At 38.2% G+C, this 26,602-nt stretch overlaps 1 protein-coding gene across 2 annotated transcripts; it reads right to left on the reverse strand.

Moving 5' to 3' along the window:
• Positions 1-13,298: 13,298 nt before the first annotated feature.
• On the reverse strand, positions 13,299-25,865 carry LOC106854550 (uncharacterized). Of its 2 annotated transcripts, XM_088163624.1 has the most exons (9): positions 25,147-25,865; positions 23,320-23,406; positions 22,896-23,129; positions 22,031-22,053; positions 20,931-21,076; positions 20,297-20,373; positions 20,105-20,200; positions 17,943-19,032; positions 17,667-17,845 (listed from the first exon to the last, which is right to left on the reverse strand). In XM_088163624.1, exons 1-9 carry the CDS (start codon positions 25,687-25,689, stop codon positions 17,817-17,819), a joined length of 2,325 nt encoding a protein of 774 aa, XP_088019750.1. In that variant the 5' UTR covers positions 25,690-25,865; the 3' UTR covers positions 17,667-17,816. The 2 variants fall into 2 exon arrangements, with proteins under 2 accessions (XP_014734054.2, XP_088019750.1); XM_014878568.2 differs by having other exon boundaries at positions 13,299-19,032; positions 25,147-25,860.
• Positions 25,866-26,602: the final 737 nt, after the last annotated feature.

Below are 26,602 nucleotides of genomic sequence, written 5' to 3' on the forward strand. Positions count from 1 at the left end.
GCTCACCGCTGTGAGATGGCCTTTCCACTGCCCAGGTCTATTGAAATATTTGAGGCGTGTTATCTAGTGGTGTAAAAGAAAAGAAATGAGGTGTCAACAAACTCTCAATTGACGGTCTTCTGCGGTTCAAGTAGAAAGGCTGTTCCACATTTTAGCATTAGGGAATGTATACCAATAAGAATTTAAGCAAGCCTGTGTTACTTCTGATTTTAGTACAAAAACTTAAGAAATCAATTTCATGTTGAATTAAGAAGCAAGAGGGAAATGAGTGAAAGTTGAAAAAGGCAGGACAGATGCAAGCTCGTAAGGGTAGAGAAAGCAAGGATAGCATTTGTCAGTGTAGCACATGGCAATCGAGATTGTATAGTCTAGCATGTAAAGGTTTCAAATTATACGATTAATTTAAGAAATCTAAGCTGTATCAGCTCAGTGTAGTCGTAAGTAATTTTCTAAAGAAAAGAAGGGTAATAATTTAGAGTTAAAACACTCTAGTGGAAAATCTGTATCACAAATGTAACACTAATGGGCTGCTTTTCTTTATTCAAACAGCTTAAGTTAGATAGCTAATTTTTGTCTCTGAAAAGCAGAGTTAACACTAGTCTCTTTCTTAAAATTAAGTTTTCTTTTAAGAAGCCCATATACAAGACCCTAACTCTAATTTTGTCCAGTTTTGTTTAACTTAAATGCTTTAAGTGTTACTCTTCTTCTCTCAGTTGATTTTGTCCCGTATGCTGTACATGTTAGTCATATTCATTATGGCTTTACCAATTCTTTTGCTTTTAAACGAATTACACTTGTTAACTACCTGTGCTATATCTGAAAAGTTACGCCTCCCTCTATGCTCTGTAAAGTATGGAACTGCTTAATTTCTAAGTGCTGAAGTCCTGTTCATATTAGATATTACGTGTACCTCTGTAAGGATTGTATTTCAAACAGAGCTGATTTTTTTAGAATATAAAAACTACTTGCACTTATGCATATCATAAAATCCCCATAGCTGGGCAGTGAGAAAAATGCTTTATAGCCTCACATGTCATCCTTTAATGTTATACGTGCTAAGATTTAGACTTTCCTCTTCATGAGGAAAATGATCTCTATTAGATCAATTTTAGCTGCAAGCCTATAGTGCATATTTTACATGTTTATATTCACAGCCAGTCATGTATTTGGATTCCTTCTTAGCATGTGAAACGTGTTTGATCTGATCAGACACAGACAGTGCTGAAGTTCAATACCAGATAAAAGCTTCTTTCTTTACAAGGGGATTAACTCTGAAAAAGGAATGTGCTTCTTTCAACAAAATGTGAGGTGTTAGGAAAATAATATTTACTTTCTCCTTTTATCATAATACAGCTTTACATTGTTTTGCCTTTGTAACAGCTATTGCACATTGTCTTTTGATTATGCCAAACATATTCCTATGGCCCGTAGGAAGACTCCACCTGCCACCTAAAAACATGTCTGATGCCAGATAGGGGTAGACAGCTGTGTATTGCTGCCAGAAGCCATAGCACAAACAAAGACAAATGTGCAAGAATGTGACATCCATACTTCTGGAAAGAGGAATGAATGTTGAAGGAGGAACATGGAACAGCTGATTACTTCTGCTGTTAGCTTCAGTAGAACTAAATTTAAAAAAAAGTTAAAACACAGCTGGCTATTTAGAATGAACTGCTGAGAGATTTGTCAGTCAGTAGCTCCTATTAGGGAGACACTTAGCTTGGGGATATTTTTGGAAAGAGTTTCCCTTCGGTTGGAGATACTTGAGGCCTTTTGCTTTTTTCTGATTGGCCAACAGACAGGTGCTGAAAAAGGTGGTGGCAGAAATATTGCAGACATGGTGAATATCACACAGACAACCAACAGCGACTTCTTGTTTTATAATAGGCTGTACCATGTAAAAAATATAACAGAATTTTTCCTTTCTCTCTTTCTGTTTTGAAATGAAAAGAGATCAGACAAAGGACTGATTCACGTTGGTAGAAAATACAACTGTCTGTGTTTAGAGTTTTGGAGTGGTGTGTTCTACCATAGCAAATGTTTAATGCTTTAAAACTAAAACCATGTGGGTTTTATTTCCAGGATGAAATGCTCTATGTACTTCTGATTTACAAATAAAGATGTTGTGTTTAAAGAGTCTGTGTCCTTCAAACAGAAATATTGCATTATATATTAATAATTTCCTTTTTTGAGAGAAATCATGTAGCACACAAACTATTTTTAAAAACAGGTGCTTTTAGGAATGACACAAAGTAGGCCTCCGAGCTTGTGAGAGAAGGAGCCTTTCAGTGGCAATGGCAACCTGTGTGGGCTGCACTGAGAATGTTTGTATTTCTTCATTTTGGAGTAAATTTCTCGAGCTTGGACCTCGAAATTGAATCCACTGGTTCCATCAAAGGCAAGAATTAGAATTTTGACAGAGTAGTGATCTTGTACTGTTAAGTCCATCTCTTTCTCTAGGCATTATAGCTTCGGAGCCAATGACTAAATATTGATGGGGTACAATCCTGATACTTTGGCATTGATGGATTGGAAAAATTGACAGTCAGAATCTTTAAAGTTAAACAAGCTGTTAAACATGGTCTCTATTTAGACAGGATCCAGCTTTTTCTTCTTCCTAAAGACTGATTATTTCTGGTGAAAAAAAAATTGCAGAGTCAAATTGAGTACATTTAGAAGGCAGTGAAGAAAAAATGTTTTAAAATGTAATTCAGACAAAACATGATAAGTTTCTACTCACCATCAAACATGAAAAGTGCGTTATAAGATGTGCATACCTCCTTTCTGTCCTGTTTGATATCTTGATTAGAATCAAGATAAAGAAGCAAAGTATGCAGTTATTCAAAGATATGTTTTTCCATAAAATTCTCCAGCATCAGATGTGGACCTGGTATTAGTTTTTCTGTATCAAAGAAGGAATAATTAATTGTAAATTCACAGTTGTTCAATGAGATGTCATTTGAGTTTCAGTGGTTCTCTATACAGGAATTTTCTGGTCCTTACATGAGCCTGGTGGTATTAGTCTAGAAAAGGGAGTCAGACTGATTGATCAGTGAATTAATGAATTATCTTTAAAAAGTGAAATGTCACTGATAATCATGCAAAATATTCAGCAAGACAGAGAAAGAATGCAGATCTGGGAGGAAGCAGCCTAGAGAGCCAAGACAACCACCCTTTAATGATGATGCAAGTATGCATTTGAGAGTTAAAAGCATGAGTGAGACAGCTGAGAGAGCCACTGAAACAATGATTTATCTAAATGGATTACTGGAAACACCACTTTCAGACTGTTTGGAATACAATTTCTGGCTTTGCCATCAAAACCTGACTAAATCCAAAGAACCTGGCAGATGAAAGAGGAGGTTTTTGTAATGCTATCATAAAAGACTCTAAAATTCTAAGATGCTATATGAGCAATCTAGTACATATATTATTTTCTTTGAAATTTGGGCAATGGTAAAACCTGGCTATAACCCAGAGAATTTAGGCAATAAATCTGTTGCTGAAAAGCTTTTTGCAAAAGCATTAACTGTACTGTTGCACATGTGGTACAGATAGAAATAGAGACATATCTGGTGTGCAAGATTAGGATCCAACAGAACCAATCTAGGTTTTTCTTTACATAACAAGAGAGAAAGAAGGTGGTCTTACTAGAACAAACCAAACAAGCTGTTTAATTCCCTTTGTTGCCACTCTCAGATCCAAACAGTCCAGAGAGTTAGTTTGTGTTGATATAAGCAGGTTCAGAAAAGGTGTTAGATATATTTTATATGGAATTGGAATAATAATTTTTACATAATACATGTATTATAGATATAATATAATTGAAAAATATAAACACATATACAGCTAAAATATGTAAATACACAGTATTCAGGAATTAGCAAACAAAAATTTTATTATTTTGACATAATTGCACTTACTGTATGAGAATATATGGCACAGTTTTGTGATAGTCGATACACCATATCTATATAAACAAACCAATACATCATTCTTATCTCTATTTTTCATAGCATTTTCCTAGAGTATGCATTTTAAATCCTAAATTGAAACCAGTCTTGTGAGTGAGTCTCAGGAATCATAAACATCTAAAGCTTTGCCTTGGGAAATGCCGTCTGTGAGTTTTTAAACACAGAGATGATTACCTCAAAAGCCCATAGAAGTTCGTACCTCTTCTTTGAAAACATTTACCTGTGTTTGACCAAGATCTCTTTCCTTACCTTTGTTCTACGAATTGAATGGATGGTGTAACATTCCCACAAGCAGTGCAGGGGTTCCAGCCCCAAGGGTTTTCAGCATAGCCCGTTCTGGTGCTCTTCATTTTTCTGTGCACTTGTACCAGTATAAGTGAATAAGTGAGTGAGTGAGTGAGTGAGTGAGTGAGTGAGTGAGTGAGTTTGCAGTTTTGGGAATTGCACAGAAGAGATGCCAGAAACTATGCTTAGGGTTGTTGCTGTCCATTGACTTCAAACCCTTATGAAGTAAATTAGTAAATATAATGTAACAAAACTTTTAAAAATAGTTAGCTGCCGTCTTTTAAAGTTCATTGGCTTAATGTATAAAGTTATTTACTAATAAAGCTCATGAGCTTTTTTTTCTTTACAAATATACAGAAAATGTAATATGTGGAGATAAATCACTCCTTCTAAAAATCCTATATGAATTGAGAGGTGACAGTGATGGCATCTACAGTTTGTTTCCAATATGGAAATGATAATAATAATGATAATGATAATCTCAGTTTAAAGTTGTAAGTAAAATTAGTATCTTTTGAGGATCATGGTAAAAATAAAAGTGCAGAGAATTTTCTAATACATTTTCTTGGTGAGGAAATAAAGCAGCTATTGACAGTCAGTGAGTTTCACAAAAAAACCCCAAACAATCAGAAATCCAGGAAGGAAGCTAATTCTCTTTTGTCTGTATTAAGCTTTCATACGGTTTGAGGAAGGTCCTTTAATCTAAAGTATATTTTGGGTAATGTTTATTATAGAGCTTTTATTCTAAGTATTTCACTATTATTTGAGCAGACATCATTGTTTTGATACTTTGCCAGCATTCTACAGGGAAAGGTAACTTTGGAAATATTTTTAACCAAATACGTTAAATTTTGGTCAGTTGTAAGTCAAGTAGAAGCAAATCCCTTTCTAGTATACACTTCAGTCCTTTCACAGGTCTTTCAAGTTCCTAAATGTAACAGCTTTGAAAGCAGACAACATTATTATTATTATTATTATTATTATTATTATTATTATTATTATTATTATTATTATTATTATTATTATGCAAATGAGTGGTTAATATTTTTTATTTTTAAATGGCTGTTTATTCTAAATATTGTATTTTTATAGTAATTGATACAGAGTGAAAACATATAAACTTGTTTTTAAAACTTTGAATAACATAATAGAAAAAGTATTTTAGACTGAATATGTGAGGTAATCAGAATATCACTGCTGCTTTTTGTGGGTTTTTATTACTCCAGTCATATGGTAAAGTACATTTGTGTCCTTTTACTTAGAACAAAAATCAATGAGTTCTCAAAGCCTTAATATCACTTTATCTTTGGACATGTTTTCTTCATGGTGTATGGATATGTTTCATTACCACTGGGTTACTACTGATGCTATATGCACTATGATTTTTTAAATTAATATTTTATATGAGAGAAAATGGAAAACATAAATCAGGTTTATAAAGCAATGAACTTGGAATTTATGGAAAACATTCAGCATTTCTTAGCTAAATTGTATAAATACTTAATATGTAATTAGACTAATCAATAGAATTCAAAAGCAAAATCATTTAACAAAATAAAAAAGGATAAAAGATGAATAGGGGAAAAAAGTGGGAACAACTGAAAAAGCTTTGCATTGACAACCAAATTAAACACAATTTTAGGTCTGCAATAAATAAGGTAAAACTTTTCCTGGAAACGTGCCAAAGTAATTCTGTTACGTCCTGCAGAAAAGTCTGGTTTCAGCTGTGGAAAGAACAATCCCTAGATAAAGGTAAATGTACATAACTTTCTAGTTTGTTTGGAGGGGATGGCAGAAATTAACTGTGAAGATTAGAGAACATACTAATAAACTTTATCTACTGTATTGGTGGTGTTTGCAGACTAAGAGTTTTGTGTGCAGCTCAGATGACTTCAAGGAAATTGGTTTGTGAAAGAGACATATGCTGTATCTGAGTTTTCTAGGCATAACAGAATTCATCAGCTTGACATCAATTAAGATTTGTAAGTTATTTTTCACTATAGGTCTATTGTAGATTATGTTGGGCAGGCTGAGTAGCAGAAGAGGAAAGAATGCTTCAACATGCTAAGGTACACAATAAACGTGCTAAGGTACACAATAGATGCATATTGTGCTTTTTGAGGGTGTATTTATTATGTCAAGCTTGCACATTTCAGTACATTCTGTTTCTACAAAATTCCTAGCAATGATGATGAACATACATCCTTCACAGGATGAACAATAAGGTCTAAAAAGGTCCCTGATTGAAACATGCATCCACTGTGTATGATGGCCTCTCTTCTGCCCAGTAATCCCCCTCAGCAGTCAGCCAAGGAGTGTAGAACCTGGTGCAGGTGATGCATTGCTGTTTTGTGATTGTCCAGACCCCCCAGGCCATTCAGTTCAAGGCTGTTGAAGCTGCTCCATTTCAGCAATTTTGATGATCCTACTGATACATTGTCTAAGAATGAAAGGGAATTATAAACAAGTTGCAGGAGCCTTTGATTTTACCTTTTCATAATTTCTGCTTTTCTGCATACTAACTTCTTGCAGCTCTTTTTCCCCAAGCTCTATCACCTAATAGATAAAGTTTAGCATATCATCAGTTAGTGCAGAATACCTGGGACAGTTACACCTAATCACTAACTACAGCTAGTTACATCTGAAGCAATGACTGACTTAAGGGTGGATTGGCATCAGTTCAGCAGGTGCCTAAGATTTATAGGACTGGAGGCCTACAATGATGTGGGAGGTCATAGGAAAATGCATGCTGGACTTTTGCAGAGAGGACAAGCATGCATTTTCATTTTCAAGTACGCCTGTAATGTATGCTGATTTCTGTACACATTGGGACATCTGTGAGAATCACAGATTTTTGAGAGTTTCTTCCATTAGGGGAATATTAAAAGTAAAATTAATGAATGTGACAGTCATTATGGCTGTTGGTTTTTGTTTATTTGTCTTTTTTCCCTCAAGGCAGAAGAACAAAAGATCTGAGAATAACTACTGAAATATGAGAAGAATCCATTCTCTACTGGATAAATAGCATGATTTACTGGAGACAGCAGATAGAGGATTGCCAAATGCTTTAGAATTTAGGATTTGAGAATTTGACAAACAGTCTGATTTATTCACAGATTATCATAATATAATAATTACATTTTTCCATTTTTCCTACATATATTTATTGCTGCATAGTTGGAATTGTTTTTCTCAAAATCTGAAAGCAACAACGTTTGAAAACCCTGATAGAGGCATACATACATTGCAAAATCAAGAACTGTAAAGTTCAGAGATCCACTATTTATAATTGCCTGTAGTTCTGATGGATAAAGGTTTTTGCTTTTTATATATCTGTAGCTTTATAGATTATAATGCATAGCTGTATATTTTCTAACACTTTGTCACGTTAGCATAGTTAGTTGCACTTTCTCGTGTATTATGCTACCTTCTAATTCTGTATAGTTTTGCTTTTTAGTCTAGCAAGGACACTTTGTTTTGCATCATACATCATAGACATAATAAAATGTAGGGCTAAAAGATCAGAGTAGAGGGTCTCCAATGGGGCAAGATCCAGGCGGGAATTACTTAACCAACTTCTCTTGTGATTGGACAATATTTGTTAGATATAGTAATTAATTAACTTTATAAAAACCTGCAGAAATATAGTATCACATGTGCATATAGTCATATTGTGCACCAAAAGCTTTCAATTAAGGGCTTGCTTTTATATTATCATTCTATGACATTGCTGCCTTTTGCAGGTGCTTTAAAATGCCTAGCACAGCAGGGGTGAGTGCATATCAGATAGTGGTGCTCAAGAAGCACTTTCCCTGTTAAGTGTGTAAGTTTTTTTTCAGTGTCCTCCAGCAGTTTATTCAAATTTAAATGACTCTCCAGCAATCTCATTCACTTCCACATTATGATGTCAATAATATTCTCTCTAAATTATGCTTCTTTTTCTTTTCGGAAGAGCATATACTGCTTAGCAGATCAACAGTGATTTTCTTTATTGCCCAATTAAATCTGCTCCATATATGGGATTATTATATGCCACCTGCATTGTATTGTAATTGAGATGGAATACCCTGGTAATCAGCTATTTGAGGTCAGTTTTGAGATGATTGATCATCTAATCTGTCCTGGGGTACAATGCAAAAATGTGTATTCTATCACCATCTGTTGAAATGTGGGAGGGGTGGTGATCCTTATCTCTGTGGGAGATACCCTCTGCTGATGTGCCATCTGATAAAATCGGGGGATGATCATCGTTATCTTTTCACAACCCACCCTTCCTCCAGAAGATATATTCTGTTAATGGGCCATTAAGTCCTATTGTGTGACTGATAAGATTACATCATCCCATTGGGAGATGCCCCAGCCAGGGGCAGGAGCCAAGCCTTTCCTACCTAGATAAAAAACTGGGGTTTGGGACGCTCGAAGGCAGACCTTTCCACTGGATCCCAGAGGGAAGTCGGACCATTTCCACATCATCACTGGACCTTCGGAGGAGAACTGCACCTTCTACAGGAGCACTGCTTCAACTGAACCACATCCGTCATCCAGGAGAACTGCAGCCACCATTTAATGGGACTGCTACCAACACCCTGACTGACAGGGTGTCAGGTTGAATTTCTGACTTTGTCGGTGGTTGTTTCTTTTATATTGTTGCATGTATTTTATTTTTTCTCTTTTCTCCTATTAAATTGTATTACTGACTTGGAGTCTCGCACTGGTTTTACTTTCAAACCAACACATAATCTTATCATTAGAGGCTTCCATTTAAGAGGGAAGTTTTTCTTGTCCCTTTTAGCTTACAAGGATGTAAGTTTTTATGTAAATTTGTCTGTAAATATCTTTCAGCTCCCCTAATGGCTTTTTGAGTTGAAGGCTAGTTTGAAGTTCCAAAAATTGTACTCATTTTGAATTACTTTGTGTTTTGTATGTCCACCTCCCTAAAGAGCACAGGGCTTTGAATCCATATTTGGGAAAAGTACAAAGCTTGTGTGCTGAAATCCTTAACTGAATATCAGATAATTTCTGAATATTGGTATGTTTTTTATGTTGTCGCCACATCTTGTTCTTTTATCAATTCAATTTATGCAGCTATTTTTAAAAACTTTTCTTAACTTTTCTTACACTGATATCTGAATAATTTGCATGGCATTTCTCCAAATAGGCTGTTAGTTTTCTCATGCTGGGATGTACTTTGCTTGGACAGAACCCAGAACACATTCAAACAGATCTCACATTTTCTGTTGTTGTGGGAGTAGCTCAATTTCTTCTGAAGCACAAGGCCATTTCCCATTTTGAGAAGAGAGGATGAGAGAGATGCCAGGGTTCAAAATTCCTACTCAGATACATGGAAGGTAATAGCATATACTGTGAATTTTATTTAATGCATTTATGTTTATGGGTGTGCACATGAACATGTTGGCATGTTCAAGAAAGAAATGAAGTTCAAAGATAACCTTGAGTGTGGGCTAAGTCTGAGAGTGAGGATTATATCAAGATGTACAGCGAGATTCCCGAACCCAGGGACACATGAACAGCAGCCCCAAGCATGACCCCAACCTGGAAGCCCTTGGCAGCTAATCAGGCACAAAGGGGGCATTGGCAGAAGCTCCTTAGGAGATTTAAACCTCTCTAAATACCCTGGATGTACACATAGACTGAGGAATAAGAGCCTGGAGAGCAGCACTGTGGAAAGGGACCTGGGATCCTGGCTGATGGTAAAGTTGAACCTGAGTCATTGTGCCCTGGCAGCCAGGAGGGCCAACTGGGATCCATCAGGCACAGCATCACCAGCCAAGCAAGGGAGGGGATTGTCCTGCATTGGACGGTCTCACATTGAGCATTGTGTGCAGCTGTGGGTGCCACAATATAAAAACAGACATTAGGCCATTAGAGAGAGTCAGAAGGAGGGCAACATAGATGGTGAAGGGTCTGGAGGGGAAGCCATACAAGTAGCTGATGTCAGCCTGGAGGAGATTGAGGGGAGACCTCATTGAAGGGTACAGCCTCCTTGTTCAGGGGCAGGCACTGATCTCTTCTACGTGGTGACCAGTGACAGGACTCAAGGAAACACCATGAAGCTGAGTCAGGGCAGGCTTAGGTTGGATATTAGGAAAAGGTTCCACACCTGGAAGTGGCTGGGCACTGGAACAGGCTTCTCAGGGAAGGGGTCACAGCACCAAGCCTTGTCTGGACAATGCTCTCAGGCACATGGTGTGATTCTTGGAGTGTCCTGCACAGGGCAAGGAGTTGGACACAAATTACATAAATGAGGAAAACTCTTGTGTCCATAGCAGGCCATTTACATGCTGTTAGCCTTCTGCTGCCCAGTGGCTGTCAGACAAATGAAAATAAGAATTGTGTTTCTTAGTGGCATAACATCACTCTTTGACCTGTGGATTCTGCACTAGTTCTTGTTGCCATTTTGAATAGTTTCCAAGTTTGTATAACTATATAGAAAATATATAGTTATACTATATAACTATAGTTATATAGTTAGAAAACTAATACAACGTATTATATTCTAGTTTTTTTAGATCCTTACTACAGTAAAGAGATAGTGGCAACATGCTGAGAGGAAAGACGAAGGAATCTCCAATTCACTGTCAGATTCCAAAGGAAGGAAGGAGAAAACAGAAAATACCAACAAAGTAGATAATACTTACAGTGTTAGACCGAATAGGGGAAACTAAACAGCTTTAATTCAACTATTAGTATATTTTGAAGTTATATTAAACATACAGTTGTTTCTAAATATTGGCATCTAAGTTTAGGCACTTAATTCTGTATTTGAAATTTCATGTCATGTTTGTCTGCATCCTCAGTCTTTACAGTTACCATTGTTATAAACAGGAAAGTAAGCATCTTTGCAAATATTTTTTTTCTGAAGATTTATGAAGAGTACCATCAGAGACTCTGAGCCAAGACATTCTAACAGTTTGCTGGAGCAAGAAAGGGTGACCCTAGTTTTGTTTGTCTCCTTCTCCATTCTCTTTCCTCTCCTGTACCAGCTGTGTGAGCTGCCCCATCTCATGCTGGCTCTGGTACTTGTCTGGCTTCACAGTGAGTGAATTTATGAAGACATTGCAGGAGAGAACTAACCCAAGAAAGATGTGAATAGTTTTCTACCATCTTAGTGAGTTGAATCAGCAAATGAGTGAGAGAAACAAAACTAAAAAAGGGATGATGGTGTGTAGTTGAGAGTGAGAAACATATAGAAAAGGAGTGAAAGAGGTATTTTAAAAATGAAATATTCCTAACAGCTGCAATGAACTGTCATCAGCTCACATGTCACAGTAACTTGTACTTCACTATCAAATGCACTGTATGCAGTGGGGAAGATAGATTGCAACTCTTCCTCCCTCTGCTGCTCATCAGCTGCAAGTGTATATGGAGTTGAACTGATGCTTCTATTGGTACAGAAGTATAGGGATGGAACATTGGCATGATCCAGGCTGAAAACAATCGTATCCTTTTGGCTGCTTCTATTTATTTCTGTATTGCTCAGTGATCCAGGTCAGAGCAAAGACCAAAACATTGTTGCATTTTTTCCTTTGGAAAGTAGATTGAAAATATGATTTCCCTTCAGACCTGGTTTTATCACCACAAGAAATTCTTATTACACAATGATAGAAGTCAGGAAAAACCGGCCAAGGGACCAAATAAGCAGACATTGCTATTATTGCTACAGCTGCTGATTTCTTTGTTCTGGAAAGATATTCCCCAGTGGAGACTGTGCACAGGGGCCGGACAGGCTGCCCACAGGGGCTGTTAGGGTGAGGCACAGGCTGTGTGTGTTCCCTTCTGGCCAGTGCTCCTGGAACTGGGCAAGGGCGTGGGAAAGCCCCAAGAGCCAAACAACTGCTGGTTCTGAAGGTGAGGGGAGTGGCCTGGGAGGCAGCACTAAACTGAGGGATTGGGAAGTCTCTTCTGACCTGGAAGAATCCGTGACTTAGGGATTGCACTGACACAGGTTCAGCACTTGGCACCTGGCTTTGTGGAACTTCATGAAGTTCTCATCCCACTTCCCAAGCTTGTCCAGGTGCCTCTGGATGATGCCATCATTCCGTGGTGCTCCTCCCCACTCAGCTTTCTGTCCCCTGCAATTGGGATGCTCGGTACCCCTGGGTGTCAATGATGAAGGCACCGACAAGCCCTGGTCCCAAGGCAGAGCCCTGAGAGACACCCCTCGTCCCAGCATAGTGGAAGATGTCCATGGCCACAGCAGGGGAGTCGAGACTACAGAGTTCTGTAAGGAACTCTAGCTTGGAAGGAACCTTAAAGATTGTCTTTTTTCAACCCCTTTGCCATAAGCAGGGACATCTCCCACTAGACCAGGTTGCTCAAAGCCCCATCCAACCTAGCCTTGAAGATTTTCAGGGACTGGGCATCCTCCACTTCTCTGGATATCCTGTTCCCGTGCATTTCTCCCTAATCAAAATCTATAATTTGCAGTTTGAAGCCATTCCCCCTTGTCCATCACTACATTTCCTGACAGCATCCCTCTCCAGCTTCCCTGTAGGCCTCCTTCAGATACTGGAAATTTGCTATGGGGTCTCCCTGTGACTTTATCTTCTCCAAGCTGAACAGACACAACTTTCTCAGCCTGGCTTTATAGGGGAGGTGATTCACTCCACTTAACAACTTCATGGCCCTTCTTTGGATTTGTTCCAACAGTTCCATGTCCTTATCCTACTGGGGACACCAGAGCTGGAAGCTCTGCTGTAGGTGGGGACTCACAAGAGCAGAGTTGAAGAGGACAATCAGCTCCCTCAACCTGCTGGCCACACTTCCCTTGATTCAGCCCAGGATTCCCTTAGCCTTCTGGACTGTAAGTGCACATTGCTGGCTTGTGTTGAGTTTTTCATCAACCATCATTCCCCCAAGTGCTTCTCTGCAGGGCTCAATCCATTTTGTGCTCAGCCTGAATTTGTGCCTAAGACTGCACCAACCCAGGTGACTGACTGGATGGCCTTTAAGGTCCTTTCAAACCCAAAACCTTCTATAATGCCAGTATTTCAACAAAAAACTGCAAAAAACAGGTGGTATTTTTCATTATTAGGAACTAAATTTATTAAGTTCCATTTCAGTCATCAGTGGTCCTTTTTGCAAAACATAGGGTCTTCATCATTGAGAGAAAGCTCACACAATTGCCTGCTCAATTTAGCCAGCAGATTTGTCTGCAGTGTTCCAGTTTAGCTTGCAACAGGTTATTCAAAGAGTTGATATCATGTTCTCAATATAATATTAATAAATTATCTTTTCTAATACTACTAATGAGTCTTATATGCTCAATATAATTATAGAAACATGAGCCTCTGCAGCATAAGTAGTTTAAGCTTATAGCTGGTCTGCAGTGATCCCAGAGAACTAATGTATCAGTATTTAAGGTCATGCCAAATGTTCTCTGCATCCTCACCCCACATACACAACAAGGTTTATTAACAATAAAACAATTCCAGTGCATATCTATTTGATTTTTTCTTTCTTGAGGTTAAATGAAGATGCTTACTCCACATTCAAGGATTTTACACTCCTTATTAAATCTATTTGATGTGATAAATTAGTGCATTTTAGAATACAATATATACTTCATTTTTAAAGTAACTTAAAAGGGAACAATGCTCCCTTTTTTTTTATTAAACCAGAACAAGTCTGAGTAAACTGTGATGGTCCAAATAATGGTCTTGTGGCATTTAAATAGCTGGAAGAAAACTACGAAGAGAATCTGAAGTATGTTACCTGAAGAACAAAAACCAATCAAAGCACCAGTCCTTAACACCCTTACCACACAGATCAGCAGTCTTTAAGTTAGAAAGGTACTAGATTTATCAAATACAATTTCAGAATAAAGCTTTAGTTAATAACCCATAATACAATAATAAACAAACCAAAAATACAAAATAACGCAAGTTTCCTTTATGAAGTTAACCTTTACAAATTGACATTTAAACAGCTCTAATATCAACCGAATTTTTTAAAAAATAAATTGTAATTTTTTAAATAGTTACAAAACGGAATAATTGTACTTTATTTTTCAGTTGCACTTTTTCTCCAGGCAGTGACATGTATGTTAGTATAGCTCTCAGGTATATATTGAGCAAACAACACAGTTCTGACAGCTGGAGAGATTAGCCTCTCAGTAGAAACTTTCAGCACTAGAAACTTGTAGCTCCTTTGTGAAGTATGTTCAACAAGTACAATAAAATAAATTGTTTTAGCTGTTTTCCAAGGTTTCTATTAAATCATGAAGTAGTACCTTCATGAACCACTATAAAAGCTTTCAAACTGGCCTGCAGATTTAGTTTACAAATATGCTATATATAGAGGGCTTTATACAACAGTTGAATAATAAAATTTTCCAAACATATGTAGAATTGCTTCATTTTTTACTTCTTCTGTCTTAAGGAATAAGAAAGTACAGGACTGTGTAAAACAAATTACTGAGTTTAGTAAAATATGCTATTTCCTTGGTGCTTTGAGAATTTTTTGTTCTGTTTTAGTTTTTGTTTGGGGGTTTTGGGGGGGAAGAGCAAAGTTCTCAGCAGTATTTTCAGAAAAATGCTTCACATTAACGCTGCCTTTTTGTTTACCTGTAATCTGAAATATATACACATACACTTAAGTTTAGATAACCTAGGAAAGCGAGGCTTTGACATCAGTCCTCACCACCACACAGAATTTTATGATGATGACCGAGATAGTGGTGTAAGTTATTCTCTATGGATAATAAGCAAAATATGCATTAAGGACAACCCTGAATCCCATTTCTTTGAATCAGCTCTGGTGTTCATTCAAGATCACTGACTGTCCTGCTTCCAGCCAGGACAGGGTGAATTTTTACAGTAGCCAGGAGAAGGCATGCTTAAGACCCAGATATTATATTTTATACCTCACATCATTTTCAGAAAACAGAGAAAGGGCTCCCTTCTGGGTCAGTGTAGCATGGCCAAGGGAGTGGGCAAGTATTTTGTTGTTGGGGATTTCTGTGCGAATCTTAGCTGCCCTGTAAAACCTGAATGCTGAGCTATAAGGCACTTGGACAACCATGATTAAAAAGCAGCCCTAGGACTGTAGCAAACCCCCCCACCCACAACTTCTACTTTCAAAGTAGCATATAGTAGCCTATTTGCTTTGAGTCTATGATGGTGTCTTTTCACTAAGAGACAAAGTACTTGCATGGAATTTTAACTTTATCAAACTCTCATGAAATAACAGAAATTAAAAGAAGACAGGTTGAAAATATATAAGCTTCAGTAACTTTTAACCCTAACTCATTAAGAATATTTTTGTCACTGTAGAAGAAAATAAACATTTTCTGCAACTTTCTGGCAAAGAATTTTACAAGTGCCTCATCTGACTCTAAAATTGTTCAATTTCTCTTGCTTTTATTAAAGACCAACCTCCACGTGTGACACTCTCTACCATTATCATCTCTCTCAGCCTTTGTCTTCCAGTGATTTGAATTAACATTTCTCTCCTACACATCCAGAATATGACAAGAATGTCTAGAGATAACAGCAGAAAAAAATCTTAGGAGAAAATTGAAATACAGCAAGACTTAAGAAATTAACATAAAGAACTAAAAGACTAACCATAAAGAGGATTTTCAGCACCCTCCTTACTATAATGCAGATAGAAAAGTAGTATTATTAATTGTTATAAATACTAGAAACTATTTTCCAGCAAATTTTATAAAGGAATGCACTGGCACAGAACAATTAAGATCAAGAACTGAACACAAATGAAATTAGGTCAACACTTCCTGAAACAAGAATAGTTTCTCTAAGAATTATGTCACAGTAAGTATATTAGTAAGTATTGCAGAGATTTAAATTTAAGTAACGTTTTTCTTACAGAGAGTTACAGAGGTAATTTGCAGATTATTGATTTTTTCTAGTTATCAGTGAAAAGTTCTGAATAAATATTCTGCATTTTGATTTAATACTTGCCAGTTGACACATGTCATACAGAATTAATTTCTTTAAAGCCTAGCATCAGCTTTTTCTGAAGCATGAATAGTAAAAAACCCCCAGAGCTTTATTCTGAAACAGTACTACTGTCTGTGTATTTCAATAACTAAAGCAGTTATCTCTTGGATCCACAAAATGACCAGCAAGTAGAAATGACAGTCTTTTTATCCTAACTTCGTATAGATTTTCAGACTAAAAATTCCACAAGTACTAAATCATTAATACATCGTGCTGTTTTCCTTCATTCTTGTCATTACACACCGATTTTAAATGATTTTTTTTTTAAAAGCTAAGTTCACCAAAAGCTTTCAATAACATAGCAAGTTCATCTGTCCAAGTATTCCCAAACTGTTGCTAAAAAACTGAAATTTAACTGTGATGTTTCTATTTCCTGAAGGCAGCACTTCAGAAGTGTAGCTGACACCCTTGTGCAGTGTGTAACAAGAACACTGATACGATGCTTCCATTTCAAAAGCGCAAGAAATTATATAAAAAATTATTGAAATTACACTTGAACTTATACCTTCAACATACATGAAACGCATCACAGAAAAGGAATCAGCCACAGGGAGATAAACAAGACAATTTTTAGTAACGCCTTCAATATCCTTTATTTTTGTTGGGGCTCTCCTCCCTCCCTGCCTGTGAGGTGAATGCTCTTGGCTGTTCTCTTACCCATTTAAGTGCAAGTGCTGCTGTACACAGACAGCAATTTACTGCCTCCTGCCACTGAAGTTTTGCCCAACTCGCTTTCTAGGACACCTTAGTTCCCCATCCCCCAAATATATCCCAAGCATTCTTGAAGATGCACCATCTATGGCTATGCTTTGGTCCTGAGCTGGACACGACCTGTTTGGTTGTTTCTTGAGTTTGTGACTATACTATAACTATCACTTCATTGCATTGTACTGTTCATAAGCAGTTAAGTTTCCAACACAGAGATGCCTTGATTGGCAAGAAGTGGGGAGAAGAACAGATGCAGAGTCACAAGTATCCCCACCTTTTAATGTGTTAAGTAGCATTTATTTAATTTCAGCTTACTTTCCTTTTCAGTCTCTCTTCACATCTGATTTTCTTCTACCAGACATTTTGTCTTCAACAGAAAAACATTCTGATGCATGGCTGGTATCAGTAGAGACAGATGTTTGACTTAGCTCTTAAGTATCAGAAGAGCTGTCTCTTAGCATTCCTCCTGTCTCACTCACTGCAAGCACAAAACCTCCTGAAGAGGGATCACTGCATGTGCCAGGAGTGTTCTGAAACTGTCCAGCTTCAGGTTCATCCTCCCTTCTAGGGCTCACACAGTTGTTTTCAACAACAGTTTCTTCATCTTTTACCTTTCTTTGTTGTTGTGTTGCTGTGGTGAGTTGAGTGGAAGATGCATTCTCATATTCAATAGGAAGGACTCCTGAACATAAAGGTTGACAAGGAGTGTTACCATCACCAAGCCTTTCTGCACTTTCAGTGTTTTTAGATGAGTTCATAGACAAACATGAGCCTTCACATTTTGGATTACTCTGAAGAGAAGCAGGCTCTGCACACTCTGTAGACACAGGTTTCCCTAGATTTAGAATTGTTTTGTCAGGAGATTTCATCTTCTCCTTATCCATTTTTTCTGTTCTGTTTCCAGAAAAAAACATGGAAGAAGTCAGCAAATCAGAGGTATTTCTGACAATGCCTCCAAATGAAAATACTGGTGAAGGCAAAGGAAAGTTACCTTTGAAAGAAAATGCACAGTTACTGGTCGTTAGGGGGGTTTTGGAGACACCACTCACCCCAGCTCCAGTGTTGGTTTCTGAAGTACCACAAGCTACAGTTGTGCTAGATTCTGAGGTGTGAGGTTTTTGTTCCCCTAAGACAGATGGTTTCTGGGTACTATACACTGCAGGTTCCTCTGCACAAGGTGTTTTTTCCCTCATGTGAGATAATGGTTTTTTGTCAGATGTCTCCTCAGATTGGCTAAAAAATGAGGATGATGGTAACACCTTACATGTATTGCTAACTTCCGGTCCTGCAAACCCATTTCTTTCTGAATTGCCAAAGGGAAACAAAATGTGTTGTTTCTCGCTTTCTGCTGAGTCTAAATTAGGACTTGAAGCACCACAAACTGTGCTTTTGGTTTCAGGATCATATTTATCCTGGTTATTGGTTTTATCCACCTTATCACATCTCCCTAAATAAAACTGAGGGAAACTACATCTCTTGTCTTGTTTTTTAAAGGAAAATGTACCTCTATCTTTACTAAATCTTGGTAATGAATGGTTAGATGCACTGAAAGTAAAAGGTACACCTGAAGGTCTCTCTGCTGAAGCATCTACAGATTCTGAATTTGAAACAGTAACAGCCACTGTTTCTGCTGGCTTTAAACTGAATGAAGTGCTAGAATTTGAGTTCATTTCGCTGGAAACAGTGTCTGCTGATGCCTGTCTTGGCCATTTTTCTTTAGTTAACAAGTCTGGAGAGGTTTCTGACAAGGCTGGAGTGGATACTTCTTGGCCACTTCTCTCATTAAATAATTTTAAGTCACCATTTGTTTCAGAAAAGATCATACTTGTGGATGGGATGCTATGAGCACTACTTCCAGAAAAGTTTCTTTTGTCTAAGCCACCTCCTCTTCGCAGGGTTCCCGTTTTCATTTTATCTGTGTTATTTGTTTTGCTAGGTGAAGATATAAAAGAAGTTCCTGAGGAGTTACCCTTGGAGGCCTCAGCAGTTACAAATTTATACTTTTTGTTTGCAGGGAAATTCTGAGTCTTAAATACAGTGGTGAGCTTCTGAAGTTCCATATAGTATTTATAACGTAACTCCTGTAATTACAGCAAGAAAAGAAAAATCATGTTAGATAAACATAGCATTTGTGGATTTAGAGGTTATAAAACTCCCATACTAAGACTAAAGAGAAGTTTTCCGATATTCTAGAGAATTTATAATGTATTTTTCCATTGCTTCTGGAAGGCAACAGGACACAAGTCATTACAGAAAAAAGTGCTTTAAAGACAATTGAACAAGATACACATAGAACCTTGATGACAAAGTAGGTTTTGAAAGAGAAGACTACAGAAAAATGTATTTAAAGTCACTATCAAAACCAAAAATAGATTAAAACAATGACTTAGATATTAAGCAACAAATTCTCAATCAAATTCTCACGAAAATTAGCCTTAACTGAAATTAAGTGAGATGGTGGGGTTTTTGTTCTTTTTTGTTATTATATATAATTGCATTTTTAATGGCAATAGAAAATAGGTATTTTCCAAAACAATTCAGAAAAAAGATAATTCTATATTTAAAGGACCTAAGCAACTTTTAAATTCAATCATCTGCCACTGATATTCTTAGATCATGCATAATGTTATTCACTGCCAGCCATACTTCACTAACTGCAATCATTCTGTACAGAAGAATACTCAGCCACCCACATGGAACTGCTTGTAAGTAAAAAAATATTTTAAAATCTAGTTGTATAACTGCATCATTCAAAATGAAACAAAAAAGACTGAATTCAGTTTCATGTCAAATTATTATGTGGTCTTACAAGATGGAACTCTATTCTTCAGAAAATAGAATACAGGCACATGATTTCCTCTTCAAATATACACTAGGGAAGTTTATTCAGATTAGAAAGCTACAGATGTGTCTCAAAAAGCCACACTAAATATAAAAATAAATATATGAAGTCAGTTGTAAGATTAAGATTCAGCTTTCTAAAGGCAAAAAAAAAACCAGTAAAATTCTGACAGCTTTAATACCTAGTCAGATTTCATTCTAGAATTGGAAGGGCTACTTAGGAAATTGAAAAACATTCTAAAAGCTTATTTAGAAAGTCGCATCACAACAAATAATAATTTAGCCATACTTACAACTGATGTTCAGTCATACCTCATGGCTCATATTTTGAAATGCTGACATTTCTGATATTGACATAAAGCGAGTAGGGACCCTGCTGCCATCTGCTTCATCCTGTCCTGGTACAGGCTGAAAAATATTTTGCAGCAGACATTATATTTTATTTTGATAAGCCAAAACAGACAAAATAGTACCATGCTGAAGACCACATAGGCAATAACTTACAAGAAATATGCTGGGTGTATTCTGCTTTAAGATATCTTTAAGTAGAGTTGAGCTTTCATTTCCTTCATAAGACACCTCTATAAGAAAGAGCACAAGGATAGTGATGGACAATATATTAAATACAGAAAACACTGAATGGTTCCTGTGCATCTAAACAGATTCCATTTAAGAACAAAAATATAGTGCCCTAAGTGAGACCCCAGCCCTTGTTGAATTTTATGTGATATAAACCAAGAAGCCTGGGTAAAACATAAATGCTGGAAATGTCTGGCCTTGTAGAAAACATAACACCTCCTCCTGTGAGATAAAGGCACTTAATGTGAGCATAGCTAACACTTGCATGACACTACAACAAAGGCCCATCTAATTCAGCACCACACTTCTGACACTGGTGCTATTGGTTAGATATGAAAAGTATGGTTCTGCAGATTCCAATAATACAGCCTAGGAACTTCCTAGAGAAAGTACATTCATAAAACACATTAAAAAAACCCTCATGATTTTATCATTCATTTAATTTGCTCAGATGCTTTCTTGCATGTGGTTGTCATGAAGATTGTTTATTAGCAATTTCTTCCACAAGTTTCAGGTTTCTAGACTTCCCAAATCTTGTTTTAATTAAGTCCTTCCCCACCTTGAACAATGCCTGCATCAACAGGTGTTAACTCCAATGCTAAGATTTCATTAACCACAGACTTGATATCTATCTTCTTTGGCATATACACTGGTGGTTTTTCTAAGTTGGATGCTATATTCATCACATCAAGCTGAGTTTTCATTCTGGAAAAGGAAAAAAAAAAAAAACCAGCCAAAAATTAACTAACTTAAAACATTTTTCTTCATGCTTACATGCTAGCTAAATTATACCTGCCTAATATAAAAACATATTTTATAAAGAAATCACTAGAAAGGAGAAGGAATCAGAAAAAATATGTTTACAATAAAATTTTAAATTCTCTAGATTTTTTTTTTTCCTTAGAACTTGTTCACTTGAATTAGGTTTCATAATCAATGAAAACTCCAAGAAGTAGTACTGGTAGATCAGGAAAATCTACCCCCTTCACTTTTCTTAGTGTATATTGCCCGAATCTAAATTATACTCCTCCTTAAGAGGACATTGTATTTTAGACTAACATTAGTAATGTATTTTAAAGAACACCATTTCCAATATTCTTTCTTAAATACAGGTTAAAAGGTTCTAAGAAATGTAATTAACAAACTTTTAGAAGACATTACAAGGTATGTGCACTACCAACACAAAAACAATGATACTGCAGAATCTCCACACATTCTCTTACACTGAAATACTTCTGTAAAAGCTTCAAGCATGTTTCAGTGTTCCTGAGTTTAAATATATATTAAATATATTTAATTTAAATATTATTTTATATTTAATTTAACCATATATTCAAATATTAATATATCGTTAGATATCTTAAAATATCCAATCACCAAGTATTAATGAATTTCTAGATTTGCTTTTTATTAGGGAGACAATTCAAAAGTTTGATTATCTCTAATCCCAGACACTACCTCACTCCAATTTTAAATTTCCTAAAATTTGGAATATTAGGCATCTAAAACTCTGAAAGTATTATAATCTCTTAATTACTCAATACTATTTTCATCTTAAATTGCTTATCTGATGATATTCAATGTAGCTACTTTTTTTTGTTTTTAATCTTAAAAATCTAAAAGAAAACTAGAGAACTAACAAAACGTGAAAAAATATACCTTGTATTCAAGTCACAGGCAACCTATAAATAAAACAAGAAATCTGTAAGATATAAGCATTTCTCCAACTATCAGGAAGTTATTGCTTTATGAAAATACTTGAGAGACTAAATTCCCTGCCTTCATTTCACAGAACTATAGAAAATAAAGCTGTTAACATTTAGAAAACCAACCAAATAGACAAAAAGAAACCCCAACCTAAACAAGTATGTCTGTAACAATTATTTATCTTGTAATATTTTGTAATAAATACAAAAAGAATTCCTTCAGACCCAAAGGAAAGCATTCAAATCATGGCCCATATGGGCACCTGACCAGTTTCAGAAGTTCAGATACTTGTAAACATTCAAATGAAGGACTACTTTGTATTTCTTGGAGAGGAAAGCCTCTGCTATGGGCTCTCAATATGCTACTATACTATTACAAAAGCTGTCTTTTAGTTTTAAATGAGACAGATAATGGTGGTAAGAAGTGCAGTGCGCTGCACTGTGGTCACAGGAGACTTCTCAAAGAACATGTAATGAAAAATAAAAAACCTGACTGGATTAGAGCTGCTTCCCTATAAAAACCTGGTGATCTCACTGTACTGGATCTTTATACAACAAAATCAATGTACTGTTATGGAGGGCAGGCAGGGAGATGCTAAGTTAATGAGAAAGAAAACAAATAGCAGAGAGAGGAAGTAGATGAACAGGAGGAATGGGAGGAAAAAGATGATTAAGAAGGAATCAACGGTGAAAATGGAGGAAGAACAGAAGGAACAGGAAGAATATGAAGCAAACCAGGAGACATAGGAGGAAGATGATGAAAGCAGGATAGGGAATGACAAAAAAAGAGGGGGATATCTAAAATAAAAGGCCATCACCTCTAGGAAACACTGAGGATCACACTCATGGACAAGCTTTTCACAATCCTTCAAAAAATTCTCAATGGTCTTCTTGTGAGTTTCTTTCATTTTCTTCCAAATCTGAAACTCTTTCTCTTTTTTACCTCTTTGATTTTCAACATCTTCTAGCAACTGCTGTTTTTTCATTTCTAGAGTTTTGAAAATTTCTCCAAATTTCAGCTCAATTATCTCCACATCATTTTTCAGCATCATCTAGAAGCATAAGAACAGATGTAAATGCAATAGCAATGTCCACACAGAGTCACTAAGTAAGCTCAGAGCACATCTATGCCACAAGGAGTATACTCCAGGTCATGAATAAACTACAGAATAACTACTTCTCTTTGAGAAGAGAAACAAAGACACACACACACACATAGAATATCCAGCATTTGTAACTCACATATGCATCATTCGGTCGTTTTGAGATCTCATTTACCAGCTTCTCATTTATTATCCTCATTTGTTTCAGAGTGCTAAAGAAGGTTAACTGCAAGACAATTGAAACACTTATTACAACTTTATCCATTCCATAAAATAAATATATTTCAGTGCTTGTCTAGAATCAGATCAAAACAAACAAGGAGCTACTGGAGAGGGTCCAGTGGATAATCACAAGGATGACCAGGGGTCTGAAACATCTCTCTTATGAGGAGAGACTGCAGGAGCTGGGCCTGTTTAGTCTGGAGAAGACTGAAAAGTATCTCATTGACATATATAAATATCTCAAAGGCAGGTGCCAAAAGTAGGGTGCCAGACTCTTTTCACTGGTGCACACTGAAAAGACAGGACAACGAGCAGTAGCCATAAACTAAACCACAGGAAGTTTCAACTCAACGTGAGGAAGAACTTCTTTACATTGAGGGTGGAAGAGCTCCGCAAAAGGCTGCCGAAGGAGGTTGTGGAGTCTCACTCTCTGGAGCCATTCAAACCCCACCTGGTCACAATTCTGTGTCACGTGCTCCAGGTGACCCTGCCTTAGTAGGGGTTTGGACTGGATGATCTCCAGAGGTTCCTTCCAACCCTATAAATTCTGTGATATTCTGAACAATATAGTAAAAAAAGCTTGTGATTCAAAACATCACTTAATAACATTTAATGCTTTCCTGGATCAGTACAGCAGAAGAAAGTTTCTGCTTCTCAAAGTAATGTTCTTAGGCTCATTGTTTTCCTCAGGCCTTTTTAACCCCTCCCCTCGCACACATCTATCACAATATAAGTTTTAATGGTGTTACTCCAGTTTGGCAAAAAAACTGTGAAACTCACTTTTTCTTTTTAGGCCTCCAACTGTTAAAATAGAAAGCTGTTCATACTCAAGATACTTCTGTCTGAGTTTAAACGAAAATTATTACTGAATCTTCCTCCTTTATTTCTCTACAGTATCACTACTTTACATTAGTAGTATGTATAGTACAAAGGCTATTTTCCCCTGGTTTCCCAAGTCACTTATAACGGGTGATGGAAAAGGCAGGAGGAAAATCAGAGTAAAAGCAACTTTTGTCTTAAAGACTAGTCAGTGCTGTATTTAAACTTTTATACTTGTACTTTTCATCACTGCCCTGCCACCCTGCACTCAATTTGCACAGGGCATGGAAAGCTCATTCTACTCAAATAGTCTCTATTTTTAAAAAATCCCAACTTTTACAACCAGACAACCAACCATTATGACAGGCAGTTGCCTTCTTATGCAGACTGTAAAGCATCTTGTTTATACATTTATTATTACTCACCCAAACTATCTATCCCTAAATGTGCAATTATCTGTGACCCAAATTACCTATCGCAGCTAGAGAGCCTATAAACAAGGCATCTGTGGGTGGGTTTTTTGAGTTGTTAGATCTTCCTGAACTTGGAGAAACAAAACCAACAAAACCAAACACCAACACCCCTCCCCCCCGAGTCAAAGAAAAAAACCCCGACACCACCCCAAAATCAACTTTCCAGGTTCTTCGCTAAGCTGGGTTTAGATCTGTGGATACTGAAATACCGCCTGGTTCCCTGTGTGCGTTGAATGCAGTCTGAAGGCAGCCCGGAAAGGCACAACCCGGCAGCCCACAAACAACTCCTTATTGCCCCAAAGCAGCACAAGCCTTCTGCCTCGCTCCTGCTCGCCACGCCGCGGTTTTTCCTGTGTTTCTGAGTAAAAACAACCCGTGCCCGGTGGGATCTCCAGTGCACAGCCCGACACCCCAGCCACATCCCTGGAGCGGAGGGGGAACGCCGCGCTTACTTTTTCTTCCTGATACACCGTGTCTATGAGGTTGACAGAGTGGAAGATGCCCTGATGCTCCTCGGAGACGCACTGCCCGCATCCCGCCTGCCGGCACATGCGGCAGTACAGCTGCACCAGCCGGCTCGGGTGTTTCTGGCAGCTTCCCCCGAACGCGTGCAGGGAGAGCAGGTCGGATCCCGGCTTCGGCCCCAGCGCCGCCTCCCCGCCCGTGGCGGCGCCCGCCGCGCCGGACCGGTAGAGCTTGACCACCTCGGCCAGGGTGGTGTTGACGGGCAGGGCTGCGACGCCGCCGCGGGGCAGCAGGCACAGCTTCCTGCACAACGGACAAGGCACTCGGGCGCATGACGGGCCCGGGCCCGGCGCCCCGCGGCCGAGACGGGCCTGCCCCGGGCTCCGCTGCAGCTGCTGCAGGCGGGCGGCCTCGGCTGAGGCCAGGCACTCCAGCACGCAGCTCCGGCAGAAGTTGTGCGAGCACAGCGGCAGCGTCACCGGCTCCTCCAACAGCGACAGGCACACGGCGCACGTCAGGCTCGCCTCCATCGGCGACGGCAAGTGGTCGAACGGCCGCTGCTTCTGCTGATGCTGCTCTGGGCCCCGCTGGTCCCGCTGCCCCACCACTTCCAACTCGACGACACCGGGGCGCTGCGGCCGGACTGCCACAGGACCCGGTAACGCCGCGCTCCGAACGCAGCTTCCAGCCGTCAACTTCCCAAGAAGTGGCGCCCGGCGCGGGGGGCGGAGCGAGGAGAGGAGCGTTGGCGATAGGCGGAGGCTCGAGATTGACATGGCCGTTATCCAATAAAAGTAGGAAAAGGTAAGGGGGCGGGGCTGAGGATTTTAGGGTCCGCCTCCTGCCTGGCGCGTGAGTGCCCGCGCGCCGCGGCGCCTGCGGGGTCCTAGTGCCGCCGCCATTTTGTGACGGGCTCTGGGCGGAACTCCGGCCTCACGTGCTGGGAGCTCGGGAAGCGCTGGGAGCTCAGCGCGTTTGCAATAGAGGGAAGTGTCGTTGTTCCTTGCTGCAAACCTGCAGAGTTCAAACGAAGTGTCTCCGCAGTGCCCAGGTACAGCTGTTGGGAGCTACCTCTAGCTACACTTGCAAAATCAGAACATAACTTCGGCTTAGAATTATGTTAATGCTGAGCAATTGAGACAGTGCTCTGCTTTTTAATTTTTTTATTTTTTATTTTTTCCTTTTTATTTTTACTCCCAGAGCAGTTCCTCCCAAAGTTCTGGCTTAACAATTTTAGTATCCGCCCTAAGTGTTTGGACGTAAGTCAAGCTCAAGAGAGATTCGAAAGAAATTATAAGTTTGTTATAAATCAATATATTTGTAACACGGTGCCAGTATTTGCAAAGAAGCCAGATACGCTGTAATTAGTGTTATTTCCAGAGGCTGCAGGAAGCAAACGGCACAAAAGCAACCGCGTATTTGTGCCTTTCTGCAGCAGTGCTT

Source organism: Sturnus vulgaris, chromosome 4 (assembly GCF_052056855.1).
Source record: "Sturnus vulgaris isolate bStuVul1 chromosome 4, bStuVul1.hap1, whole genome shotgun sequence".
Lineage (NCBI taxonomy): Eukaryota > Metazoa > Chordata > Aves > Passeriformes > Sturnidae > Sturnus > Sturnus vulgaris.

Excerpts from the sequence above, each read along its gene's own strand:
- LOC106854550 (XM_014878568.2), bottom strand. The coding sequence starts at position 25,689 with ATGGAGGCGAGCCTGACGTGCGCCGTGTGCCTGTCGCTGTTGGAGGAG. Across the intron at positions 23,407-25,146 it reads CGGTGTATCAGGAAGAAAAA|TTAACCTTCTTTAGCACTCT; the intron begins GTAAGCGCGGCG and ends ATTGTCTTGCAG. Across the intron at positions 20,374-20,930 it reads TGATGCAGGCATTGTTCAAG|AGGTGTCTTATGAAGGAAAT; the intron begins GTGGGGAAGGAC and ends TCTTTCTTATAG.